At 41.8% G+C, this 23648-nt stretch overlaps 2 protein-coding genes across 2 annotated transcripts in view; one reads left to right on the top strand and one right to left on the bottom strand.

The window, feature by feature from the left end:
- Positions 1 to 23648, bottom strand: part of tncb (tenascin Cb) — a gene marked incomplete at its 5' end in the record, with an annotated part of 56161 nt that overhangs the window by 21950 nt on the left and 10563 nt on the right. The window contains 5 exons of the mRNA XM_083979090.1: positions 2934 to 3209; positions 9317 to 9580; positions 10492 to 10581; positions 12378 to 12563; positions 13657 to 13926. Coding sequence (XP_083835216.1) covers positions 2934 to 3209; positions 9317 to 9580; positions 10492 to 10581; positions 12378 to 12563; positions 13657 to 13926 — 1086 coding nt within the window. The remainder of the gene's footprint in view (positions 1 to 2933; positions 3210 to 9316; positions 9581 to 10491; positions 10582 to 12377; positions 12564 to 13656; positions 13927 to 23648) is intronic.
- Positions 22495 to 23648, top strand: part of imp4 (IMP U3 small nucleolar ribonucleoprotein 4) — a 247612-nt gene continuing 246458 nt past the window's right edge. The window contains exon 1 of the mRNA XM_083979103.1: positions 22495 to 22506. The gene's annotated coding sequence lies outside the window, so the exon portion shown is untranslated. The remainder of the gene's footprint in view (positions 22507 to 23648) is intronic.

The raw sequence follows: 23648 nt of genomic DNA, 5'->3' as shown, positions 1-23648 counted from the left end.
CATGCGGCTGGCCCGCGCCCTCGGCTTCGCTGACCATTAGGACAAAGGTGTCGAAGGCGTCCTCTTCGGCCGTCCAGGCCAGCCTAAAGCTGTCGGGGGTGACGTCGGACACGAGGAGAGCCTGCACCTCCGGTTCAGCCTCTGAGTGACATGGGGAAAGTCAGATTTTCCTCCTCTGTGGGACTTACAGTAAGAGTGCTTTGACATTTGAGGAACATGGCAGTCAAAGAGCATGTAAGAGTCTATGTGCAAAAAGCCAGCGTTGGTTATGTGGAAGCTCAGCATCAGTCATCAAATAGCTAAAGCTTTTACAGCAGAGTGGAAAGAGAGGGGAAAAAAGAGTTGTACTGCAAGCTGGCTAACAAAACAAAGACGGAAGAAATGAATTTGCGGAAGCCACACAAAAGACTTCAGCTGTTATGATTTGAGGCTTAGTAATCTGACATAAAACCACTGTGGTTAGTAAGCTGGAAAACTGACTCAATCACACAACTGTGACTCGGACCAGAACTCACTTCCAGTAAATTTTTAGAAAGGCCAGGCTACTTGGCTTAGATTTTCTCTTCATCAACCCAAAAAAGAGGTAACTGAACCAAACAGATAGACTAAACACCTAACTATCTGAGAGATGATGAGAGAAACATTTTGGATTCAACACCAAAGATGGACTGAACCAATGAAATAATGGACTTTTGAGTTAGAAAACTTGCTAAGTTAGCAAGTACATTAGCTTAGCCTGGACAAATTCATCAAATCTGATTTTATTTGAAAAATATATATAACCATGATCTATCATGGCAGATATCTGACTATATCCATATATGAGAGTATATACATGTAATGTTGTAGTATTAGGAAGTCATTAGTAGCAGCAGTGCTAGAATCCGAGGGTGAGCCGGAGCAGTGGCTGGAGAAAAAGCTCTTTCTCCAGAGGATGATTCCGTTGCAGCTAATTAGTTGGAGAAAACTTCCGGTATAGCAGCCCAGATGGACACATGGACCGGACAGAGCTTTTAAAGCAGCCTGGATAGAAGTAGATATAAGGAGGGCTCAGGAAAAAACTCAATAAACCCCAGCGCCATTGCTCATTAAAACGCTACACCAAATGTGAGGGTCTCAGGGGTCCTTGAACTAGCCTGAAACTCCCTTTTTTTTTTTTTTTTTTTCATTGTGAGGGGAAACGCATGAGGCATTTGATGTGAGAAGAAGCAGTGGAAATGAGAAGCAGAGCAGACAAATCCCAGGGAGCTGTCACTCTTCATTAGCCACCGGGCAGCTTTAGCTGGTCAGTGGAAGAGAGGGAGGGCCACATCCATCAGCTAACATGCGCTATAGTTTACTTCTGATTTCACCCTCCCACCACCTCTACCCTTCTACCCCCATACCCTTCCGCAGTCTCTCCGCTCTCAAAAAGAGAGCCTATTTGCCGCGGAGGACTTTTTATTTCCAGCGCGACGTCGTCGACGATGACCACCGTGCATAACATAATCAAATTAGGCAACACTTGTATTCACAAGTTGGAATGTTTTATGGATTAAGTGATGCTAATGAAAAATGTTAAGCTGCGTCACCAGCCATTAGCATGCGGACAATGGGCCATGCTGAGTGCATGCCTTATTCTGCGTGGCCCCAGAAGCCCCTGGCACTCCAGCGCCAGAGCCCAGGGGCAATGGCAGCATGAGAATGAAGAGCCGTCCAGGCTTGAGGGAACTGGGGATGCATACAGAAGAGAGCCCTCACACAAAGCCACAAAAGCGCCTAAGGGTTTTTTTTTTTCTCCTCTGTCAGTCCTTCCATCTTTCTTCCACTTGACTGATCCTCATCAGTGAAATGTTCAATGATAATGTCTGAATAGATGCTGAAACAAAAACTGTCAACTAACCCCCCAAAAACTGGTTCTTTTTTTTCTACCTTTTAGTCTGGCTTTAATTGTTTTTATATGGTTTCCTCAAAAGGCATTTTGTTGTGGTTGTTGCTTTGTAAAGGTGTTCAGAGGTACAAGGCATCATTAGCATATTTTACCCATGTTGGTTCTGGCCCAGTAATTAGGCACGTACAGTAATTACTGTCTTTTTTTTTGCCTGTTCACATAACAAGACCAGGTGCCGTCTCAGACTGGACCCGTACCAACAGGCAGCCCGACGGCTTAAGGGTGGATCAAATGCAGATCTGTGGCTGGACTAATATGGACTGAATGGAGGTTTTGTGTGCTTGCTGCTTTGGTGTGTTAGCCCATTTAACAAAAGGCATACCTGCATGATGGATGGCAAATGAGGGGGTTTTGTTTGGGGATTTGGGTTGTGTACACTGTCTGAATGGAGATTCTGTTTACCCAGCGAAGAATAACTTCCACCAGACTGGCTGATAGGTATAAGGCTGTCCTTAATCACCTTTTTGAAATGCACTCCCAATGCCGAGGGTAAACAGTTTGTATTCAGAAAAATGGGAGATGCCTGAAAATATGACCATGGGAATGAAGAAAACAAGCTGCTATCCCAACACACAGAGCAATAAGAAGGTTGAATTCACAAAGATTTGTCTCTCTCACGGCACACAACAAGGCCCAGGCTCACAAATCCACTTTCGCTGAGTCATTTTTTTCTTTTTGGAGGAGGATTCTTAAAATCTAGATTGAATCCAAACAGCTCCTTCACTCTGACATTTGTTGAAGTGCATGGAATGATAGCGACAGTGCTAATCTATGGCACAAACACAAACAAGTGTCTCTACAGCACCTATCAGAGTCAGATTAACACAGACAGGGGATGAAGCACAACAGAGCTCCGTGAGAAGACAAAAACACTGTTTGACAACTGAAAGTGACTGTCATGTAAAAAGTCCACACAGGAAAACTGGTTAAATTCACTGTGTCGGCAGAAGAGAAGGAAGCAAAGGTAAAGAGCGAGGCCTGAAGAGGTGGACGGCGTTGGTACCTGTGATGGTCTCTGCAAAGACAGGGTCTAAGAGGGACCCTCTGTGCACCCCGTACAGGTTGGCCCTGTACCAGGTGCTCGGGGAGAGGTCAGAGACGGCCAGGCTGCGAGCGTCGGCAAGCACCGTGTGGTTTTGCCACTCGGCGCCCGTTTCTGCGTCGGTAACCTCGACCAGAAAACTCTCAAACGCCCCGTCCTCGGCAGACCAGGACAGGAGGAAGCTGTCCCATGACACGTCGCTGATGGTGACGTTTGTCACCACAGGCTTCTCCTCCTCTGGGTGATGACAAACACATCGACATGGAGTTACAGGACTGGGACACACATACAGGATGAACACAAAAAGGTTGGACCAATACGGATTTCAAAGCCTCTGCTGGGTGTTTTGGAAGTTTAACCTTTCTCTTGTGTTAGGGTCGCCACTGACCCGTTTTTAGGTTTTTAATGCATAAAAGTACCACATAAATTATTTTTGACTTTGGAAGGAACTTATATTTAAACAAAATAAATAAATTAAAAAATTCTAAAATGCTCTGGCTAAAATTATGACATTTGTGTTGTTAGGGTCGTTTATGACCCAGTTATAACAATAATGAGAGTAAAAACTGAAGTCATGAGTGCAAAACCAACCTTTTCATGGATAAGGAGCCTAACAACGTAACCAAGAGATGAGAAACAAATGAGAGTGTCAAGCTTGGATTTAGGAAAAAAAAAGATTTTGGATGGGAAAAAAAGCCTCAATATGAATATAACTGTTTTTCCCCATCCAAAATATTTTTTTCCTCCTAAATCCATGTTTTCCTCACGTTTTTGTCTTTGTTGATGGAAACAGTCCCGAGCTCGACAGTCGACTAGTAGGTCTATCCAGGAAGAGTAAACAGAGGTACGTGATAAAAGCACACGTTAACACTGCTTTCTCATATTAATGGAGTTATGCACACTCAGTGTTGTGTGGTAAAGAACTGGTGGTTGTTGCAAAGCATTTGTAGTGATATTTTTATTCATTATAGAGGCCAAAGTCGCAGTTATAAGAACTGCCCCATTACTTTGCTGTTTAACTACAGTGTAGTGCAGCTAGCAGGAGGAGAGCTAGGTCCGGTCTGCACATATTTTTCTTTGATTTTTTCCAATGGTCTCACTCAGAGACTTAGAGCTGTAGAGCGTTACTTAGAAAATGACCGGACTCGGGTCAAAACCGGCCTTAACACAAGAGATGGTAGAAGAAAGTTAACAAGAGGAAGGTAAAGTCAAGGGGTATAGGCTACTGACAAAAAAGGCCCAGGGGCCCACTCCAAAAATATTAAGAAGCCTAACAATGTAACAAAGAGAAGAAAAACTAATTGGATTAAAAAAAAAAACTGACAAAACTGACCCTAACACAAGAGATGGTAGCAGAAAGCAAAAAAAAAAAAAAAAAATCCAGAACTGGCTCTGGCTTTGCATATCGGTCCAACCTCTCAACACACAAGCATGGACACACACACACACACACACACACATATATATTTCTATACATCAACCAAACAAGATGGATATTTTCTCAACAATGGATGAGTCGTCCTTGACAATATCAGCAGCGAAAACATTGAGGATCTCTCATTTGTATTTCATCATCATGTCATGTTGCTGTCAAAAGGTGAAACTGAAAAAAAAACCCTCTTTACTTTGTCTGGTGTGGAAACATTCCCTTATTTGCACTATAAAAGGTCAGAGGGAACAAACAGCATCATGATCAATGGCTGCCTATAGCCATCTCCTCTGCATTACCATATAAGTGGAACGACTTAAAGACAGAAAGCAGCAGACAGACATGCTGATGCGGTTCGCGCACGTTAATGGCCGCGAATGAGCCATTAACATTTGAAGGTGCGGCGTAGCCCGGCCCGTATGGCAGAAGTACGCCGTCCACTTCAAACCCGTGGGGAGGCCGTGCAGAGCCACATGCAGCTGCCTTATAATTGGAGTCCATTGTGTGTGCAAGCATTCAGAGAGTCGATTAGAAAGACACAGAGAGATAGATGGCCCAGGTAAACATCAAGGCTCCCATTATCCTCTTTTCGCTGTGTGGAAGAGTGGTGAGCAAATGGAAGTAGACAATAGGAATGTGATGGGATGGGATGGGTGTGGGTATACATGCCTGTGTGTGTGTACATGGACAGGGAAAATGCATTTAGTGAATGATGTGTCTGCTGAGTGCGGGCAGCATTTGAGTCAGCAGCAAACTTTTCTCCCAATGTTGTGATTTTTTTTTTACTAACAAGTGAACTCTTCTATTTAGCCTTTATAATCAGTTCAGAAGAACTCAATATGATGCACATGTAAGTAGATACAAGTGCTTGTTAATGGTGACAATGAATGACAGTAAGACTATAATGATATAAAATAAGTTTTAAAAGAAGATTAACACATGAACACATGAAAGACCCTAAAACTGTCCAGAAATTATGGTGTGACTGATTAATCGGCCGATTATAGCCTTAGACTCAGAGAATAATCATTAAAGGGGAACTAAACCCCTCAGTTTTGGATGACGTGCTCTAAGCTTGAAATTCAAAAAATGCCTTGATTATGGGCGGGACTCAGGAGCACTCTCCGATCCCCCCTCCCCCCTGCGCCCCATTCACACCCGCGAAATCACACAAAAGAGAAAAAAAAGTAATAAACACACATCGACACTTCTGCTAGCGCTAACGAGCTACTAACGAGCTACTAACAGCACTAGTAGCGCGGACACTACTAGGAGCCGTGACACAGCATCTACAGCTGATCCGCCGGCTCGTTAGCTCGTTAACGGCTCGTTAGCGCCAGCGCCGGCCGCACTAACGATTCCCGTTCAGGCAGCTGTTAGCAGCCGTTAGCCACAGCAGACTAGAGTGCCTAGCAACCGTTAGCGGCAGGCAGCAGCCGGTGCTGATTGGTCGGGGAGCTGGTGGCCGGTGACGAAAGCTGCCTCCAAAACGTCATCTGCCTCCATCTCAGCCAATAGAAAAATTCAATTGTAATAGCCGTGTTTCAACCCATAGAGGGCAGTCACTCTACATTTTTACTACAAAATACACCAAGTTGAAATATTTTGACTAAAATGTCAAAAGTTGGACCAGAATCAACCAACAACACTACCTTATACCCAAATATATTTGTTTTCAGCAGAAAAAAGTGGTTTGGGGGTTTAGTTCCTCTAAAAGTTGGCCAATAGAAACCAATGTTAACACTTATATTTTCACTAATAAAGTTCAGGGAATATCACTTGGTTTTACTTCGAAATGATGTCCTTGTGGGTGATTGGTAGGGGGTGATTATGCATGATTATTTAATTTCCCAGAGCTTTATGCAACACGCTCCCACGCAGCAATTTAGGACAAAAGTATTTGAAAATAGTGAAATGTTCTACCATAATTTTCTATCTTTGTAGCAAGTTTGAACTAGATTAAAAGTATTAAAAGCAGCATTTATTCATTTTTGAGGATTTAATCGATCGTTATATATCGGTTTTGGGAATTTTTTATTCCCTAATATCTACATAATCATCGCCCCCCCCCCCCCCCCCCCCCCCCCCAAAAAAAAAAAAAAAATCCATATCGGTCAGACCCTCCAAAAAATACAATATTGTGTGTTATAAACCATATAGGTTTCCATACCGTATTGCTAAATATGGGGACTTGGGCATACAGCTTACATTTTATACAAAGCTCCAGTTTTAAAGTGAAGGACAACTGTGGAAATACTCTGTAACTTGTTAAAAAGCCAGATGGAAAAAGCTAGAGATAATACATTCATCTTTATACTTATATATTTGGTTGTTTAAAAGTATTAAGTTTAATGATAATAAAACAACTTGCAAAGTGATACCTGTGATGACCTGTTTTATTTAATGTTTACATCAAATAATTAGTATAATGACTAACAACTGAAACTGAACTTCGAAGGGTTAACTTCAATTTCGGTTAACCCTTAAAAGTTCCGTTTCAGTTGTTGTCGTGTCATGCAGGCGGCGATGTGTGTTGTCACTACATCAAATGGGCTCCTGAGATATCACTTTGTGATTCTGATATCTGTCATTTGATACAGGCTCATTCATAGAAGACTGCAGCATTAAGAATGCATCAGTCTGAGTCTTCACAGTGAGGCTCAAGGCTGCGGCACAGATCACCTCGCTTCATGCAGGACAATGATCTTGCCTTGTTCATGCTTTCTGTTGTCATGCGTCAAGAATCATGCACGTCATCATAGGACGGACTGATGACACCAAAACCATATGAATAAATGTACATGGGTGATCAAACACAATAATAATACACACACACACACATATATATATATATATAAATGTATGCTGTGTGTGTGTGTGTATATATATATATATATATATATACATGTATATCTTTATATCTATAGACATACATATTATGTGACCACCTGCACTCTGATATCAGTTTCAGACACCTCTGTGTGTTAATAATGTGTGGTCAGATGTGTTTGTTCAGTTCTCATTTGTACAAACAGTCATTGAATGTGTCATTATCATTTCTACATTTGCTCTTATTGTTCTCTGAGTGTCAGTCAGTCTGTGATTCTGTCCCAGTCAACTGATTAGATTAAATTATGATAATCCTGTCTTTTTGTTGACCGACTCCCCTGGTTTTATCATACTGCTTTGTCTCTACATCTTTTTTTTTTTTACATCATAAAATAAATCTATGTTGATGTTTAGGAACATATTTTGTCTCGGTGTTGAATCAGCAGGTTTACTCGCTGCATTTAATTCCTGCAATTGTTTAAGCGATTGTCAGAATTATTCAGTCCCCACTCAGCCTCCAAACCTGGTGTCACCTCGTCCACCCCTCCTCTTTCCTCCAATCCGTCCTGTAGGAGAGTGTGATCTGTGTTTGTGCTACATGTCTGGGGATGATAAAGGCAGCAGATCGGCCGGGCTGTGGATTAGAGGGCTGCTGATTTTCCCCGAGACAATGTTTTAACAGGAGTCCCAGCATGTGGCCTTTTATCTGACAGGCCCACAGTTCATCGTGGTCAAATCGCACAAAACCAGAGGGGAGCAGGGCTTACGCCAACAATTATCACATGAATGAACATTTTGCAGCATGCACACATGTCCATACAAGCTCCCAGCCTCCCACGCGCTCACACACACACACACACACACGCACATGCACACACGCTAACACCCAAAGCCTCACTCAGTCTCTATCAGTCTCTCAATCATACGTTGCCACACATGAGCACACAGACAAGTAGACATAGAGAGTAGACACATGCACGTGCGCACTCACCCACCCACATCCATACAAACACACACACACACATAGAAGTCTGTATAATGTTCCTCTTGGCAGCGTGCAGTCCACAAAAATGCAACAAAAAACAGTTATTCCAGAGACTCACCAACTTTTCCCTCATGCCGTATCGATTTTTGCCTGTAGCCATGCATTTAATGGGCACTCATTGCATAACTGGAAGATTTACTTGTGAAATGTTTGGCTCGGAGGCAGCCTGACCGCAGCACGAAAAATAGACCACAGTCACCTCATTTGTCTTTTCTTGTTTTGATTTAAGAAAAAAAAATGGGCAAAAAGAAAAATAATCCTACATGCTACAAATGGACCTTGACGGAGGGAAGGGGGGGGGGTTGTAGAGACAAAGTGTCTTACATTGAGAAGCTAACAATGAATTCAATTCATTGCCTTCAGTTTGGCCGCAGCACTAAAAAAAAAAAGGACAAAAAACTGAAGTTTTGGTTAATGAGAACTTCTTCTCCGACCCTGTGCCACCAGCTACAGAGTTCATGGAAACAGGAAGCTACGCTCAGAGGAGCCTCTGTCTCACACACATTTCACACTTTCTGAATCTCACACATGCCAAGTCTGGGCTACTAATGCAGTCAAAGGTAAAGATTTTTTTACTTCCTCTCTTGGAAATATGAAGAAACCTGACTCATGCAAAGATGTGAGTGCAGCTTTAAAAAAAAGAAGTTCACTTTGTCTCTTGTTACCCTGCTTAATCCACAGAATTCACTTTCAGTAGTTCTTGAAGAGACTATTTCTTTAAAAGAAAGTAGCTGCACTGAAAACAGTCTGAGGCAAGGTCTTAGTGTTAGAATATTCAGGACGGTGTTTCTGGAGAGCTCAAACTATCTCCATGGATACGACTTGAGGCTTTTTGTTTCGTTTGAACGAATCAATTATACCAAAAAGCCTCCGACAGTAATCGCATGGGTAAAAATACAGAGCGAGGTAATGTAATGTCAGTTTTATCATGTAGGAATGAGTGAAATCCCACTGTTTCCTCTGTAATGTCAAACAAGGCACCACTATAGAATTAAAAATGCTCTGTTTGAAAATGTGTGCGTGTTTTCTGGCGGTGCTGACCTGTGGGTGCTGAGACGGTTGCCGGGGCGCTGCTCCTGCGGCCCCTCTCGGCCGTGATGCTGATGGTGTACAGCACGCCGGGCGTCAGGCTCCTCAGGGTAAAAGACTCAGAACTGCTCGGGACCACTTCCTCAGACCGGTGTCCGTCGGCCGAGACGAAGACCAGCCGGTACGAGTCCAGTTTGGCCAGGGGGCGCGTCCACTCCAGCATAATAGTGGTCTCCGTCACCTCCGCGACGGTCAGGTCCTTGGGAGCGTCCAGGGCTAATTAGAGAGGAAGAAGGGAAGGGAGGTGGTGAATGGATTCACAGCTTGTCTGAGGCAAACCCTGAGGCCGTCGTCTGAGACGTAACACACAGTTTAGATGAAGCTTGTTAAATGGGGGGAAAAAAACAGACAAGGTAAAAACCTTTAAGTAACCTAAGTCTGTTACTCCTACGGTCCAATCCTTATAAGTTCACTATGTGATGTCAGCTGATAAAATCATTGTTATGCGATCTACCAGGCGATGCACAGAGGCAGACAGCTGACCAGACAGTATGTGTGCACTGTCTATGGTCAAATACTGATGCTGACTCAGCTGGATTTATTTCATTTACTAACCTAACCTAACCCCTAACCCTAACCCCAACCCTAACCCTAACCCTAACCCTAACCCTAAGTCACAATTCGTTTCACATCTTGATATCAGACCCACGGTTAGACACGTGGTTCAATTTTCTTTTTTGTAGAAGAGTAGACTATTAAATATGACAGGAGGCTAAAAATTGCAGGACATGTCTGTTCTGATGATACAAGTCAGAGGTCCTGAAATGTGTGTTTCTCTTCAATTCTACATCTAGGAGGCAATGTCTTTCCTTTGCCTTAAAAGGGATAGTTTAACATTTTGGCAAATTGGCCCATTGCCATAATCCCTATAGTCTTAGTAGGTTCGTTACCTATAATTGTCGGTGCAAGCTATTTTTAGAATGGAGGAGCAGAGCCGCAAGCTGCTCAGAGGTACGCTACAGAGGCTCATGGGATTTCTTGGATACGCTTTAACCAAGGCAGAAAACAAGACAAAAAATTCCAAAGCTTTACACAACCAAAATGTGACTGTATGAGGTGCATGTACAGTATATGTATGCAGATATGAATGTATATTTCTGCATATATGAACACTGAAAGCATCTTACCCGTCACCGCATTGGTCGTCGTGGGAAGGCTCTCCCTCTCATCCTTCACGGCTGTGACGCCCATCCCATACTCTGTGCCGGGTCTCAGGCCTGCAGGACGGCACACACAAATAACAACACAGTGATCCAGAAGCATGTTTTGTTTGTACAAATCCACTGAGGTGTCACTAAATGAACGATGGGGAGGCTCCGCAGTCAAGTGGCCAGCTGTTTGAGCTAATGGTTCCAGTGCCTATGGCCAAGCACAAAAACGCTCTCATGCGGCTTGATTGCATAATAGATGGCAGCCTAATTGCATTTCATGGTAGGTCTGCGCTCACCGTGGAACATCAGTGTTGTATTTGCATTGATGGATCTATAGGGCCCTTGTCGCAGCGCAGAAACACTACTTGCTATGATATGCCAGACTCTGGTGGCCCTTTGGTCCCCACAATTAAGCCCTCTCTGGGCCCGATCGCCTCTAATTCCTTTATTAACTCCCACAGAGGTCATCACACAGAGAATCTTGCAGCATGAAATTACACCTAATGCCCGGGAAACTCATTATCAATAAAACCATGAGCGTGAAGGCAATTACAGATAATAACTGCGTGAAAGAAGTGCTGAGGTGTTTGTGGAGCAGAGGATGGGGGGGGACGTCGGCTGAATCGATGTGGCCCTTTTATTTCCACGGGACGGGCCTCCCAAGGACAAAGAATAGGGTCTGACAAAAACAATGTTAACCCATTTTTAGAAGCTTTTTATGTTGTTTCTCATGGTGTCTAATACCAGTGTGGAAATAAACAGAAAAAACAAACAAACTCAGATCCGCCACGGCTTTATAATGTCAGTGGGGCGGATAGATCGTCCACTTTTCTGCAAGATCTCAGAGTGAAACAAGTCTGAATGTCAGACGCCCCTGGCTGGTATTGTGATGAAATGCCTGTGTTGCCCATGGTTGACATTTAACTACGAGAATGAAAAGTAATGAGCAGGAAATAAGCAGTCTGAATGTAACACCGACTATTTAAAATGGAGCAACACACACAGTTCAGTTAAACACTCCATTTGAGCAGCCTCACACTGATCGCAACAAGTTTTGCTCTTCTAATTAAAAGGTCTTATATAATATAATAAGATGTGTAATATTTTAGTTCCACTAAAACAGGTTCTATTGTGACTGTCATTCTCAACCAACTGCTACACTACCAGCAGAGACTCAGACTCTCTTGCTCTCTTTCCTCGTGCTCGTCTAAATGATCTTGTGTTTTAATGAATTACAGACCAGACGTTAATTTGTCTATTTTAACATCTGTCCATTAATGACTTCTGTGACAATCTGGTATCATAATCAGGATCCCAATATAAACATGCTGGTTAACTAAACTAAAGACTGCTGGTCTGATGACTTGTTGAGTGAGTGGATGGATTTGTCTATTTCTGTCTGATGACATAACAATCCTGAGAAAGTAACTCTTCTAAATCTGTAACTTCTAACCCAAGTATTTTACTTTTGAAACCTGTGGGTTTATTTTTTTATTTTTTTCAAAATAAAAGCCAGAATCAATTGAGGAAGTTGTGATGAACCGTGTAGAACGGCAACAAATGAAAAGTGTCAAACCTTAGTGGTGCATGAGGCTGTGAACGTTACACCTGCGGCATATTCTGCTGCTGAATCTATACGATGTGGCAGTTATTTGATTTATGTAACTTGATATTGCTGAAAATAAAAGTGGATGCACACCTGTTGTGGTGTCCTACTGTTTCTATTATTTTGTTGCATTTATAGCAAGAAAAGGTAAATGACAGAGACACTTCTCTGGATAATGCAGCACAGCTCAACAACCTGGCAACCTGTAAGGTAAATAATGGCTGTGTGTGTATGTCTGTGTGTGTGTGTGTAGTACCTGTGATCTTAGCCTGAGTGGTGTCTTTGGGTCCAGGGGGGAAGAGCAGCTCTCCGTGCTCTCCTCCAGACAGAGGTCCATACTTGATGCGGTAGTTGTCCACCTGAGCCTGACTGTTCCTCCACTCCAGGGTGATGCTCTCGTCCGTCAGCTCCACTGTCTGCAGGTCTCTGGGGGCGTCCAGGTCTGACACGCACAAGTTGATTTGTTACAGGTGTCATTTTAAAGGTATAGTATGTAGGAATTCCCCCCATCTAGCGGTGCGGTTGCATATCGGAATGTATTCTTGATGTTGCATTCACGTGAAATCAGGCAGACGTCAGACAGACAACAGACGCTGCATGTAACAGGATAAACAAGCGTCTATGTAAAGCAATATTTGATTTTTGCTAATAAAAAGCCAAATAAGTTACATACTGGGGCTTTAACATGACCCTAATGTAGTCCCTTTTAGGCTTATCACCACCACTATACACTCAAAATATATACATGATACATCTGATATTTAGAATGTATGTATGTGATTCATGTGCATGTTTTAAATACACAATAACCAGGGACTGTAATGAGAAAGCATCTAAGGCAGGGATGGGCAGTACTATTTCCTGGGGGGCCCCAGATCATTGTTGAGGGCCACACAAATTTTTGTCACCCTGTACCTTAATTTTACCGTTGAGATCAAATCTAGAAAACATACAGTGCACTCACCCTATTATTATTATTATATCAAAAATCACTCCAAACAGCATCTTATTATAAGAACAATTGTTACATTAATACACAAATGTAATAAATATTATTATAATGATAATAATAATACCATTATCTCTATCATGTGCGACAGGAAGAAGCATAGACGTTTCAGTTAAACATTTAAAAGTAAAAGCCCACTGGCTGTAAAATGCCCAGGTCTGATCTTAGGTATAAAAATATATTCAACAAATAAGTTGTTGAATATAGAATATATAATAATGGCAGTCTTTATTTTAGAGTAACTCACAAAGCTGTTTGGTTCTAAAAGTAGGGCCTAGCGAGTTATGGGAGAAGTCCAAAGTCATGATGAGGACTCCTAAGTCATTATGACCAAACCACAAACAATCATAAAAGACCTGCTGTCATATCATGTTAAATATTTATATACATTTGAGTGAACTTGGGAGGACATTTGGTTCTTCAATCATGCAGCAGGATATAATCCATAATTAAAGCATGCATGGTCTTGAGGATATTATACTATAATAAACAGCAATGCAACATAGTACATTGTTACTCCACTGACCTGTGAGGAAGAACTCATAAACAGGAATGCTGGTCCTGTCTCCTGTCCGAGCTGTCAGAGAGACCTCGTACTGGGTGTCAGGGGCGAGTCCTCCCAGGTGGTACTGGGTTTCAGTGGAGGACAGCTCCATGACGGTGCGGTCAGCAGGGTTGGAGCTGGGCCCGTACGACACGCTCACGCCTTCCACCGCTGCCACCGGCTGGAACCATGTCACCAGAGCCGTGGTGTCCGTCACGTCACGTACGTTCACCTGGCTGGGGGCATCGATCACTAGAGAGGGAGGGGTGACATAGAGAGGGTTATTAATAAAATTAACTCATTCTTTGAAGGGATAGTTCAACATTTTGGCAAATTTGCCCATTGCCATAATCCCTATAGTTTTAGGAGTAGGTTTGATTGTCGGTGCAAGCTATTTTTAGAACGGCGGAGCAGAGCCGCGAGCTGCTCAGAGCTACGCTACGGAGGCTAATGGAATTTCTTGGTTTCCCTCATCAAACTCATCAAATACACAATCCAACAACTCCAAAACGCTCTGGTGGACAAGTTGTGACCTGCACATTCACCACGCGATGAGATAATAACGGAATGTTACGAGACAGAGTTGTTTTAGAGGCAAATGCAGAGGCTGCTTGCCGGAAAACTGCCCCGACGGGAACGCACATCAATGGTTTTGCATGAATTTACCTCGAAAACAACTCCATCTCGTAAGGTAACGAATCAAAACTATAGGGATGATGGCAATGGGTCAATTTGCCAAAATGTTGAACTATCCCTTTAAACTGGACTCATTTGGGCAATTAACTCATGCTGTTATTATTTTTATTCTGATTGTCTCGTTTTATCTTATTGCAGCATTTAGAAATGAAAGGTTCAAACTGAATTCAAAATAAACATGACTTTTATTCTGAAAATGACAATGACTGATTTCCATACACTCATGACCTGTATACTCTGCATGTAGCCAATTGTATGAAGGGGCAGCGCTATCAACAAACTTCACTTTAATTAAAAATATGATTTCAATAAATCAGAGAACACATGCATAAATTACAGTTAACCCATCGCAGAACTTCCTGTCTTGTATTTGTGTGTCAATAAATAAAATCCTTCAGACCTTTGTCTTCAACTGGAAACAATAGACAACTAGGAATTCTGACAGCTGCAATTCCAAGTGGTTGAAAAAGGTGACCCATCATAATTTGCATATTTGCTGATGAAGCCTGTTTTGTATCATTGTGACTTTAATAACTTGTCACTACCTGCAGATACTCATCATGAATCCTTTGTGTCCACCGTGGTTCTGCCTCCTGCTCCTCTGTGTTTCCTGCCTCTTTGATCATCTGCGCTGCCTGATTAGTTTCACTTGTTCCTCTCACTCTCTGTCAGCTTGTCTCTTTTTCATTTTGAGATTAATTTCCTGAGTGTCTTCTTTGTTAATCTGCTCTTACTCCTGGATACGCTTCTTCATGTGTGGTATTCTATTATGCCTATGTCTGTCAATTACCGAGCAGTTCATTTCCCCATCTGCCTATAAACCCGTTTCTTTTCATTATCAAAGTATCCTCGCTGCATCAGCCGAGCCGCTTCATGCTTCGGTTTGCGTTCTCTCTGACTGTGCAGTGAAAATGTGAACTGATGAAATAACAGACTCAGCAGACATGTCTGGTTTGGTGAATGGAAGAAAAGCTCCTGAGTCGGCTAGCCCGTTAGCTAGCCTGTAACTCAGCATCCCAGTTGGCTAACCCACAGTCTGCAGGCCTCCAGCTAGTCTCCCAGGTGACCAGCTGCTCTTCAGACTACATCCCAGACAGGTAACATTCTGTCCCCTGACGTCAGCTTATTAACCATTAGCCTGCACTTCAGCCTGCGCTCTGGGCTGTTCTGGCTCAGGTTCATGAGCCCTGCAGCCCCCCCTGTCCCAAGCCAGCCGGTCCACTGTCAGTTCCTATTCCCAAACTGACCAGCAGGTCTGGTCTCGATCTAGAGACCTTGACCATCCCCCTGTCTCCCCGGACTCATCTGGCAAATTCCCTCAGATATCTCAGGGGGTAGCCTACACGTGGGCGTTGCATCATGGAGAACTCAATCAACCAAGTCGTTCAGCTCCACGGTAATGCCGTCAACAAACACTGTAAATTTGATTATATAATTCAATTCGGAAAAAAAATCCAAACATTTGATTGTGAAAATGTAATATTAGGTTTAGAAAGAAAACACGGTCACAGCTGTCTGCCCCATGACTTGGCCTGGGCGGTCGCGCTGAATGCGTTACATGACGGACACCAGTCACACAAAATCACTTAAATGAACTGAAAATTAAATGTAGGTCAAGCTGAAACTAGCAAGTAATTCAACAAGCACCATCTGGTAAGGCTCCCAGATTTCACTACCCAACTCTGCTGCAGAGAGAGGATGTAATAGGTACACCGCTCTGCAGGGAGCCCTGGATGCAAAGACTTAGATGGCAGAATGAAGAACCTCAAGATAAAGTTATGTTCAAGCTATGTAAGCTACAGTGTATGTAAGCATTTTCATTCTTATATCACTTCTCCAAATTATTCATCTGTCTAAGCAGCATTTAGCTGTTATGCTGCAAACAACTGGAACAAACCAGTAGAACGTAAATCAGCCCCGACTGTAAGCACTTTTAAATCCAGGTTAAAAACATTTCTCTTTTCATGTGCTTATGGCTGAGCTCTTTTAAAGAACTTCAAATCTCAATCTTGGATTTGCACTGTAAGTCCCCATAATTGTTTTAATACAAATCAATATTTCATGCTCCAAACTAGTCTAGTCTAGTCTAGTTTTGTTTTATTCTTTTTCTTGCTTTATTTTATTTTTTTAATAATTGTATGTTTTTTCTGTTTCCAATTCTTACTCTTAAATGTTTTGTTTTTATGTAAAGCACATTGAGTTGCCACTTGGTATGAAATGTGCTATAAGCCTATAAATAAAGCTGCCTTGTCTTGCCTTGCCTTGTCTATGTTTGCACCCAATTATTTCCGAAGAATATTCAGACTTCATTTTTTGGCCACTGGCTGCCCAGCAACCTTGAGCCTCTGCTGTCCAGCTATCAACAATCAGTGAGACTCTGAACAAGACCAACAACACCCTGTCTGCCCTGGCTGACATCCCCTCTGTCCCTGTGTCCTGTCCAATGTCTCCCCTGTCCCTCAGTTGGCCAATCCTGCTGATGTCTTTCCTGTGCCCGAGTCTATTTCTGAGTTGTCTGACACGCAGCCGGCCAAACCCACCAGCATTAAGCCCGCTCCTACTCTGTGCTTTAGGACTTTACATAGAAAACAACAGACATGGGTGTTTTGACAAGAATCATATGCTGACTGTTTCACTGCCTTGAGAGTTGAACCGCTCATGCATGATATTGGATCCGTCATCCGTCAATCAAACGTCTGAGAAAAACGAGGAGACTCGTCCACCACCACCAACCCAAACTCTCCTCCGTCCATAAGTTACTCCATTCTCCTCCTCCAGATCCCTGCGGTCCATCACTTAGCCTCGCTAGCTAAGTTAGCAAGCTGTAACGCTGCAAGTCTACTAGCTAACAGTTAGCTACGTTAGCTAAACACACTCGCACACACACATAGACACACCGAGCTCGGCCCCGCCCCAAACATTGAATATCCCGCCCGCTTGATAACAACCAATCAAATTAATTTTCCTTACTCGGGTAAACTTGTGCGGCAACTTGTGGAAACTTGTGCAAGGAGGCGCAACTCAAACAAACAGGACAAACGGCCATTTCTGAACACCTTTAAAGCAGTACTAAAGAACTTTCAGTTTTGGTTGAGTTTGGCGGCGCCTGTGGACCAAAGCGGTAGTGTTTTGCCTGAAGGAAGACTCAATTTCCCATGAAGACTAGCGTGAAGCCCTGTAAATATCCTGCATTAAAATTAACAGAAGACATCAAAACTAAGTTTCTGTTTCCAGTGGATCATTTCAAAGTGAAAACACAAACATAATCCATTGCTAAAGTGCTGTTTTGCCTGTTCCCTCCTTGTTGTGACTCGCAAAAGTGAAAGTGAAGGAAGACTCCATTTCCCATGAACACTAGCGTGAGAGCAGGGTTCCTACCATGCTCCTCAAAGCTGCTTAGTGCCAGAGAAAGAGATACAGACCCCCTCAGGCCATGACAGAGGTGTCATTCAACTTGTTGTAAGTCGATGTATCATCACAAAAGTTATGAAAATATTTTATGAAGGTTGAAAAGTTCCTTAGTGTTGGTTTAAGGTAAAAATCTTGCATAGTTCCTCTTTAACAAGTCACCAAATCTGGACATAGGCTACTCTCAGTTTCCTAATGAATAGCCACTGTCGTATTTTAAAGAGGAACTATGCAGAATTTTAAAGTTATGCTACATTTTTCCCCTAATTAAACAGCTTCGGAGTAATTATGATGGTTAAATAAATGACTTGTAACTTGTTACAGGTAGAATGGATGTATAGCTAACGTTTTCCACCGCTCGTTGAAAGCAAATGCACATGGCCGGGAGGAGGGTTAGCAAAACAGAGGAAAAGCGACCAGACTTGCACACGTATCAACATGAACTCTACAATGAGCTGAATAGAGCTGCTTGCTACATCACTGTGTAGAAGAGGAAATGTTAACACAGGGACACTGCAGACCTTACAGTTCATTTAGGGCTGAATTTCAAAGCCTACTGGAATGAAACTTGACAGGGTCCATTATGCTTCACTCCACGTTGCCAGTTATTATATACTTGTATTTCTTCTTACCTTCATGTCTTACTTTGACCACTATAATATGCTTTTTTACACATGAGTTGCCATAAGCGACAGCAGCAGATGCAGCAGTCAAATCTATTTTTCTTCACAAAAGGCTCTACTTTCTTTTTGTATCGTGGTTATATCACATTGCTTTTTTCCTTTGCTCCAGCCGTTGATGGAAATGAATCCTGACCCTGACCATACACCATGAAGGTAGGAAGCACAGGTTGAGTCTGCAGGGATGCCTGGGTGTTATATGCAATGAATACAGTCATTTTGGCAATGTAGGTACTGACAAATGTGACAGTCCTCTTGCATTTATGAGGTTGTTCAAACTATTTATAGATCAAAATCCCGGTGCCCATGAAGGGCGCCTTTTCACCAGTGCCCAAATTGATTTGTCACACGGAAAACAACTTGAGGAAAGTCAAGCCTCTGTGCGGGGCTGATAAAACGATGAATCTATGTTTGAGATTAACACAGATTTGTCATCTGAGACGGCTCCGGGTGTGACGTCCCGGTGTCCCACAATACCATTCTCCTGGGAGGCCGGTGACCCTCTGAGCCTGATTGCTTGACTGACTGGTGCCTCCCACCCATTGTGGGTTTGGGTTGGAGGGGGGGAGGAGAGAGAGGAGAGAGACGAGAGGAGCGGAGGGAGCCGCTGCACACAATTAACCCTTCAGCATGCAAATCCCACAGTACGCGCTGCAAGGTGGTGTAATGGGAGACATTAAGAGAGCGACAGAGAGCAACACAGATAATTCCCAACCTCATAATCCAAGTAGTGCTGGCACGTGGGTGTGCTCAAATGAAAGCATGCATTAATCAAAGCTAGAAAAAAATATTCACCCTCTTTGATTTGTTCTTATCATAAGGAGGAGAAATTGCTCTGCTGTTTGTTTTTTTGTTTTTCCTACTTTTTTTTGTGCCGCTGATGAAAGTAGGCCTAATGTTCAAAACAACCAAATCTTTGTTTGTTTTTTTGCCAGTCAGTTGCTGGTGCTATGACAGAATCTCTCATCTTGATGTAAAATCCTATGTCATGTTTTAATGAATTACCTACTGTTCATGTTACATAAAGATGGCCGAAAGATGTCTGTGACATGCTTTGGTCAAAATCCCCCAAGGATCAAACATCACAGCTCTTTTCATTCTCTCAAAACAGCCCTGTTCAGAACAGCTGGTTTCAGTGCCTGTCCCTTTAAATGCAAATGAACCACTGCTTGCCCCCACCTTCTACTGGTACTAGGTAGGGGTGGTGTTATGCAAATTCAAAACCTAGTTACATCACTGGAAGACAACTGAGGGAACAGCTCATAAAACCACATAGATTTCAACCTAGGGAGCCTGAAAATTACAGATTTTTTGTTAATTCTCACATTTTGGGGCTGGAAGGGAAGACAAACACCCAAATAAAGAGCCTTCAAAAAGTGATATTTCCATAATATGTCCCCTTTAAGGCTTACTTTCTCCTCTCCAGGCCAGAATCCACAATAGAGGTGGCTGTAGGATAAAGGAGTGCTTGTACCTGTTGCTCTTAATAGGGGGGAACCTATAGAACCAGAGAGCAAAGTGTGAAACTGAGCGAACAGGGGGTTGGTGGCATCTGACAGACTGCTTCCAGCCTTCCCCCCCACCTGTCTGCTGAACAGATCAGAGAGTGAGCTCTGCTCTGCTCTGCTGTACTCCAGTATCTTACCACCCAACTTTATTATTTTAGTGAGTGCAGTTTTTGACCTGATGCTGAGGTTCCAGCTCATCAGTGAGAAGGTATAAGCACAGACTCAATACAAGATGTATAAAACAGGGTCATGAGGGACATGTCCACATGAAAGAATGACAGTTGTTAGCAGGCTAGATGTCGATTCCTTTTACAAGAAACATTTTGTGTTCCAGCATCTCTCTTTATTATTTATATGACATAAAATCAACAGATGCAAATGTTTTATGATGCAGGCCACGGTGTACAGTGTTCTTTTGCTCTACGAACCAAGATCTACTGAAAAATTGACACCTACCTACAGTGGAGGCAAACATGGTGATGTAACTGCTGAATTCAAACTTTTCAAACATCTGGTAGGATAATAAACACGTCTTTACTCTTTTAGATAATAAAAAAAGGTGATAAACTGTGTTTTATATTTTGTTGTATAAAGAATATAAAACTGTCCTGAATGACTTCAGGTCTTGTGGTTGCAGCCAGGGATCAAATCATGAAAAAGATTCTGTTGCCAATAACTTTTCTCACAACAGTGTCATCATTTAGAGTTGAAGATACTGTATATTTTCCTTACAATGCAGAACATTATGTGCAACTCATAAGAACGGAGGAGAAAGCATCATAATACAATAAAAACTGCACAATAGACATTATCACTGCATTTCCTTCTCAGCAGCTGAACTATAGAAGAAATGAGAAAAAGGCCAGAGATTTAGTGGAGATTTTAGGCTAGTTTTCTTCCTTAACATGAATTCTTTCAGAAAAATCAAAAGAAATGGTAGAAAATTCACATTAATGTGGTTATTTTACTTCATTGTGTCTATTTCATCAGTAGATTTCTCCTAAATTTACAAAAAGTTAACATGCTACTGTGACATACTGCTGTGTCTCTTGTCTGACCCATGTCATGTCAGGTATCATTGTAATGCTCTCTCTCTCCTGGACAACGATGTGGGCTCCAAAAATTGTAATTTCCGTGTCCACAACCAATCATAAAAGTACGATTTACATTAACAATCTATGGAATTTAACAGTACAAGTCTTTAAAGGCCATTTTCTCAAAAATGAGTTTTTCCTCAGACTCTGAGCCCGAAATCTCCACTTCAGCAGCACTTACAGACATCAAACCTTCCAGTTTGATTTCTGTCTATATCCTGAAGGTTTTTACAGAGGGGATTGTTGATATATCATTCACAGCCTGATTCATACAACATTTTATTGGTGGGCTGGTGACAGTATTTTCTCATTTACAGAGTGATAAAAAGAGATATCCACAATCCCCTCTGTAAAAACGTCTGACTCTAATATGTCAACAAACTAAAACAAGAATTTTGAAAGTGGCTATATCCATTGTTCAGATTTCGGTTCTGGAAATGTATGCAAATTAGCGCATATTTCATTAGATATTGCCTCATTTACATATTTAAACATAAAATTTGACAAAACTTGTAATAGAAAAAAATATTTGTCTTAATGTAAGTGATAGACTTGGGAAGTTTCATGGTGATATGTGTTAGTTAAAAATGTTACCCTATTCACCTAGGCTACCCTTAATGTGCTCTACACGTAGTTATAGTTATCAGTGTAATTCATCAAACTGGCTCTTACTGCTGGGTTTACAAAAACACACACACACAAGGTAATGACAGACCTCTAATGGTATTTCCATGCATTCGTCGGTCACACACTGCAGACCATTTTCACACCATAAATAAGCAGAGAAGTGGCCTGACCCGCAGCTGGAAGGAGCCGCTGCATGTGTATTAAACCTAATGCTGAATGTATGGCAAACATTGCTGCGCTCTGCTGAAACAGAAATCTCCCTGGGGGGAGCCTAGCGCAGTGTGAATGAAGGTTTCAGTTTCAGCCCACCATGCCCCCCCTCCTTTAAGAAAAATACACATTTAACAACTTGACCAGGAGTTGGAGCAGTGTAACCTCTACCCCCCTCCTGGTCAAGTCACCTAAAAATAGTTTAGTGGTTGAAGGTTGATCTAGCAGGTGAAGTCACACATTCAACCCCCTTTTCTCTTTTGATTTTTATCCCCCCACCCCCCAGAGTTCCTGAGAGTGTTACAAGCCATTGGGCTTTATAGCCTGATGGAGCTGTGGAGATATCTCATAACTTACCAATAGGGCTGGAAATCCATATCTCTTTTTACTACCGCCACTAAATCACAACAATACAATGAAATCTAATGAGCTAATCAGTCAGGGCTGACATGTCGGCCTGTTTACAATGCTCTGCTGGGAGCTGCTCCAAGATGGATAAGCCAGATATAGAATTCAATGAACCTACGCAGAGGTATGAAGGTGACAACCTGTGTCTGCACTTTAGCTTTGACAGCTGTAAGTGACATTTTATTCCACAACAACCTCTATTTCTAAAAAAATAAAATCCACTTTTTCAATCTGCACCACTGGCTGAACCCCTGAATAGAGAGTTTAGGGCTTATTCTCTGGCAAATGTGTTTCTAATAGAGTTGTTGGGACTAATACTGAGAGGTCAAGACTGCATTTACTTGATATACGGTGCAGCTTTCTATTTCATTTAGCTTTTCTAGAACCCACTAGCCAGGGGTTTATTGCTGCACTGTATGAATACGTTTCTGAGGGTCAAGTCTTTTTAAGGTTCATGAGGAGCAAAGAATTTATCCAGAATGAATAGACTGTCCATCCCTTATCTCTTTGTCCTCAAACTTACCAAGTGTTCACTACAAATGATTTCATTAAAGTGTTGCACAAATTGGCCAATTTAACTCCTACAGATCCTTATACAATTTCCATTTGTTGTGTCAAGGCAGGAAGGATGGTAATAAAGCCAACAGGTAACACTTTATTTGACGTCTATCTCTATAACACATTATAACCATACTTATAATGAGTTATGATGCAGTTATAGCACTGTATAACTATAGTTATAGTTAGATCATAATGCTTTATAACAATAATCAACACACTATAAAGCATTTTATAATTACTTCTAAGGTCAGGTATTATAATACGTTATAATTGTTAGTAACTTCTGGACAATGCCCACATCGATAATGCATTATAAATATAGTTATAATGTGTTATAATTGTCTTATAAACATGTATAACTATCATTATAAACACTCATAAATTATCATAAGGCTTTATAACAATAAGCACATCATAGAGCGTATTATAATGGCTTATAAATTAAAAATAAAAATAAATTATAATAGAGTTACAGTGCTCTAAAATGTGTTATACTTATTGTTATAAAGCATTATAATAATTTATGAGTGTTTATAATGATAGTTTTACACGTTTATAAGCTAATTATAACACATTATAACTATATTTATAATGCATTATCGATGTGGGCATTGTCAGCGAGTTACTATAACATATTATAATACCTGACCTTATAAGTCATGATAAAATGCTTTAGTGTGTTATGATTATTGTTATAAAGCATTATGATCATTTATGACTGTTTATAACTACCATTATACAGTGCTATAACTGCATTATAACTCATTATAAGTATGGTTATA

The sequence above is a fragment of the Trachurus trachurus genome (assembly GCF_905171665.1).
Source record: "Trachurus trachurus genome assembly, chromosome: 9".
Taxonomy (NCBI): Eukaryota; Metazoa; Chordata; class Actinopteri; order Carangiformes; family Carangidae; genus Trachurus; species Trachurus trachurus.
This window is presented reverse-complemented; position numbering and strand designations above follow the sequence as displayed.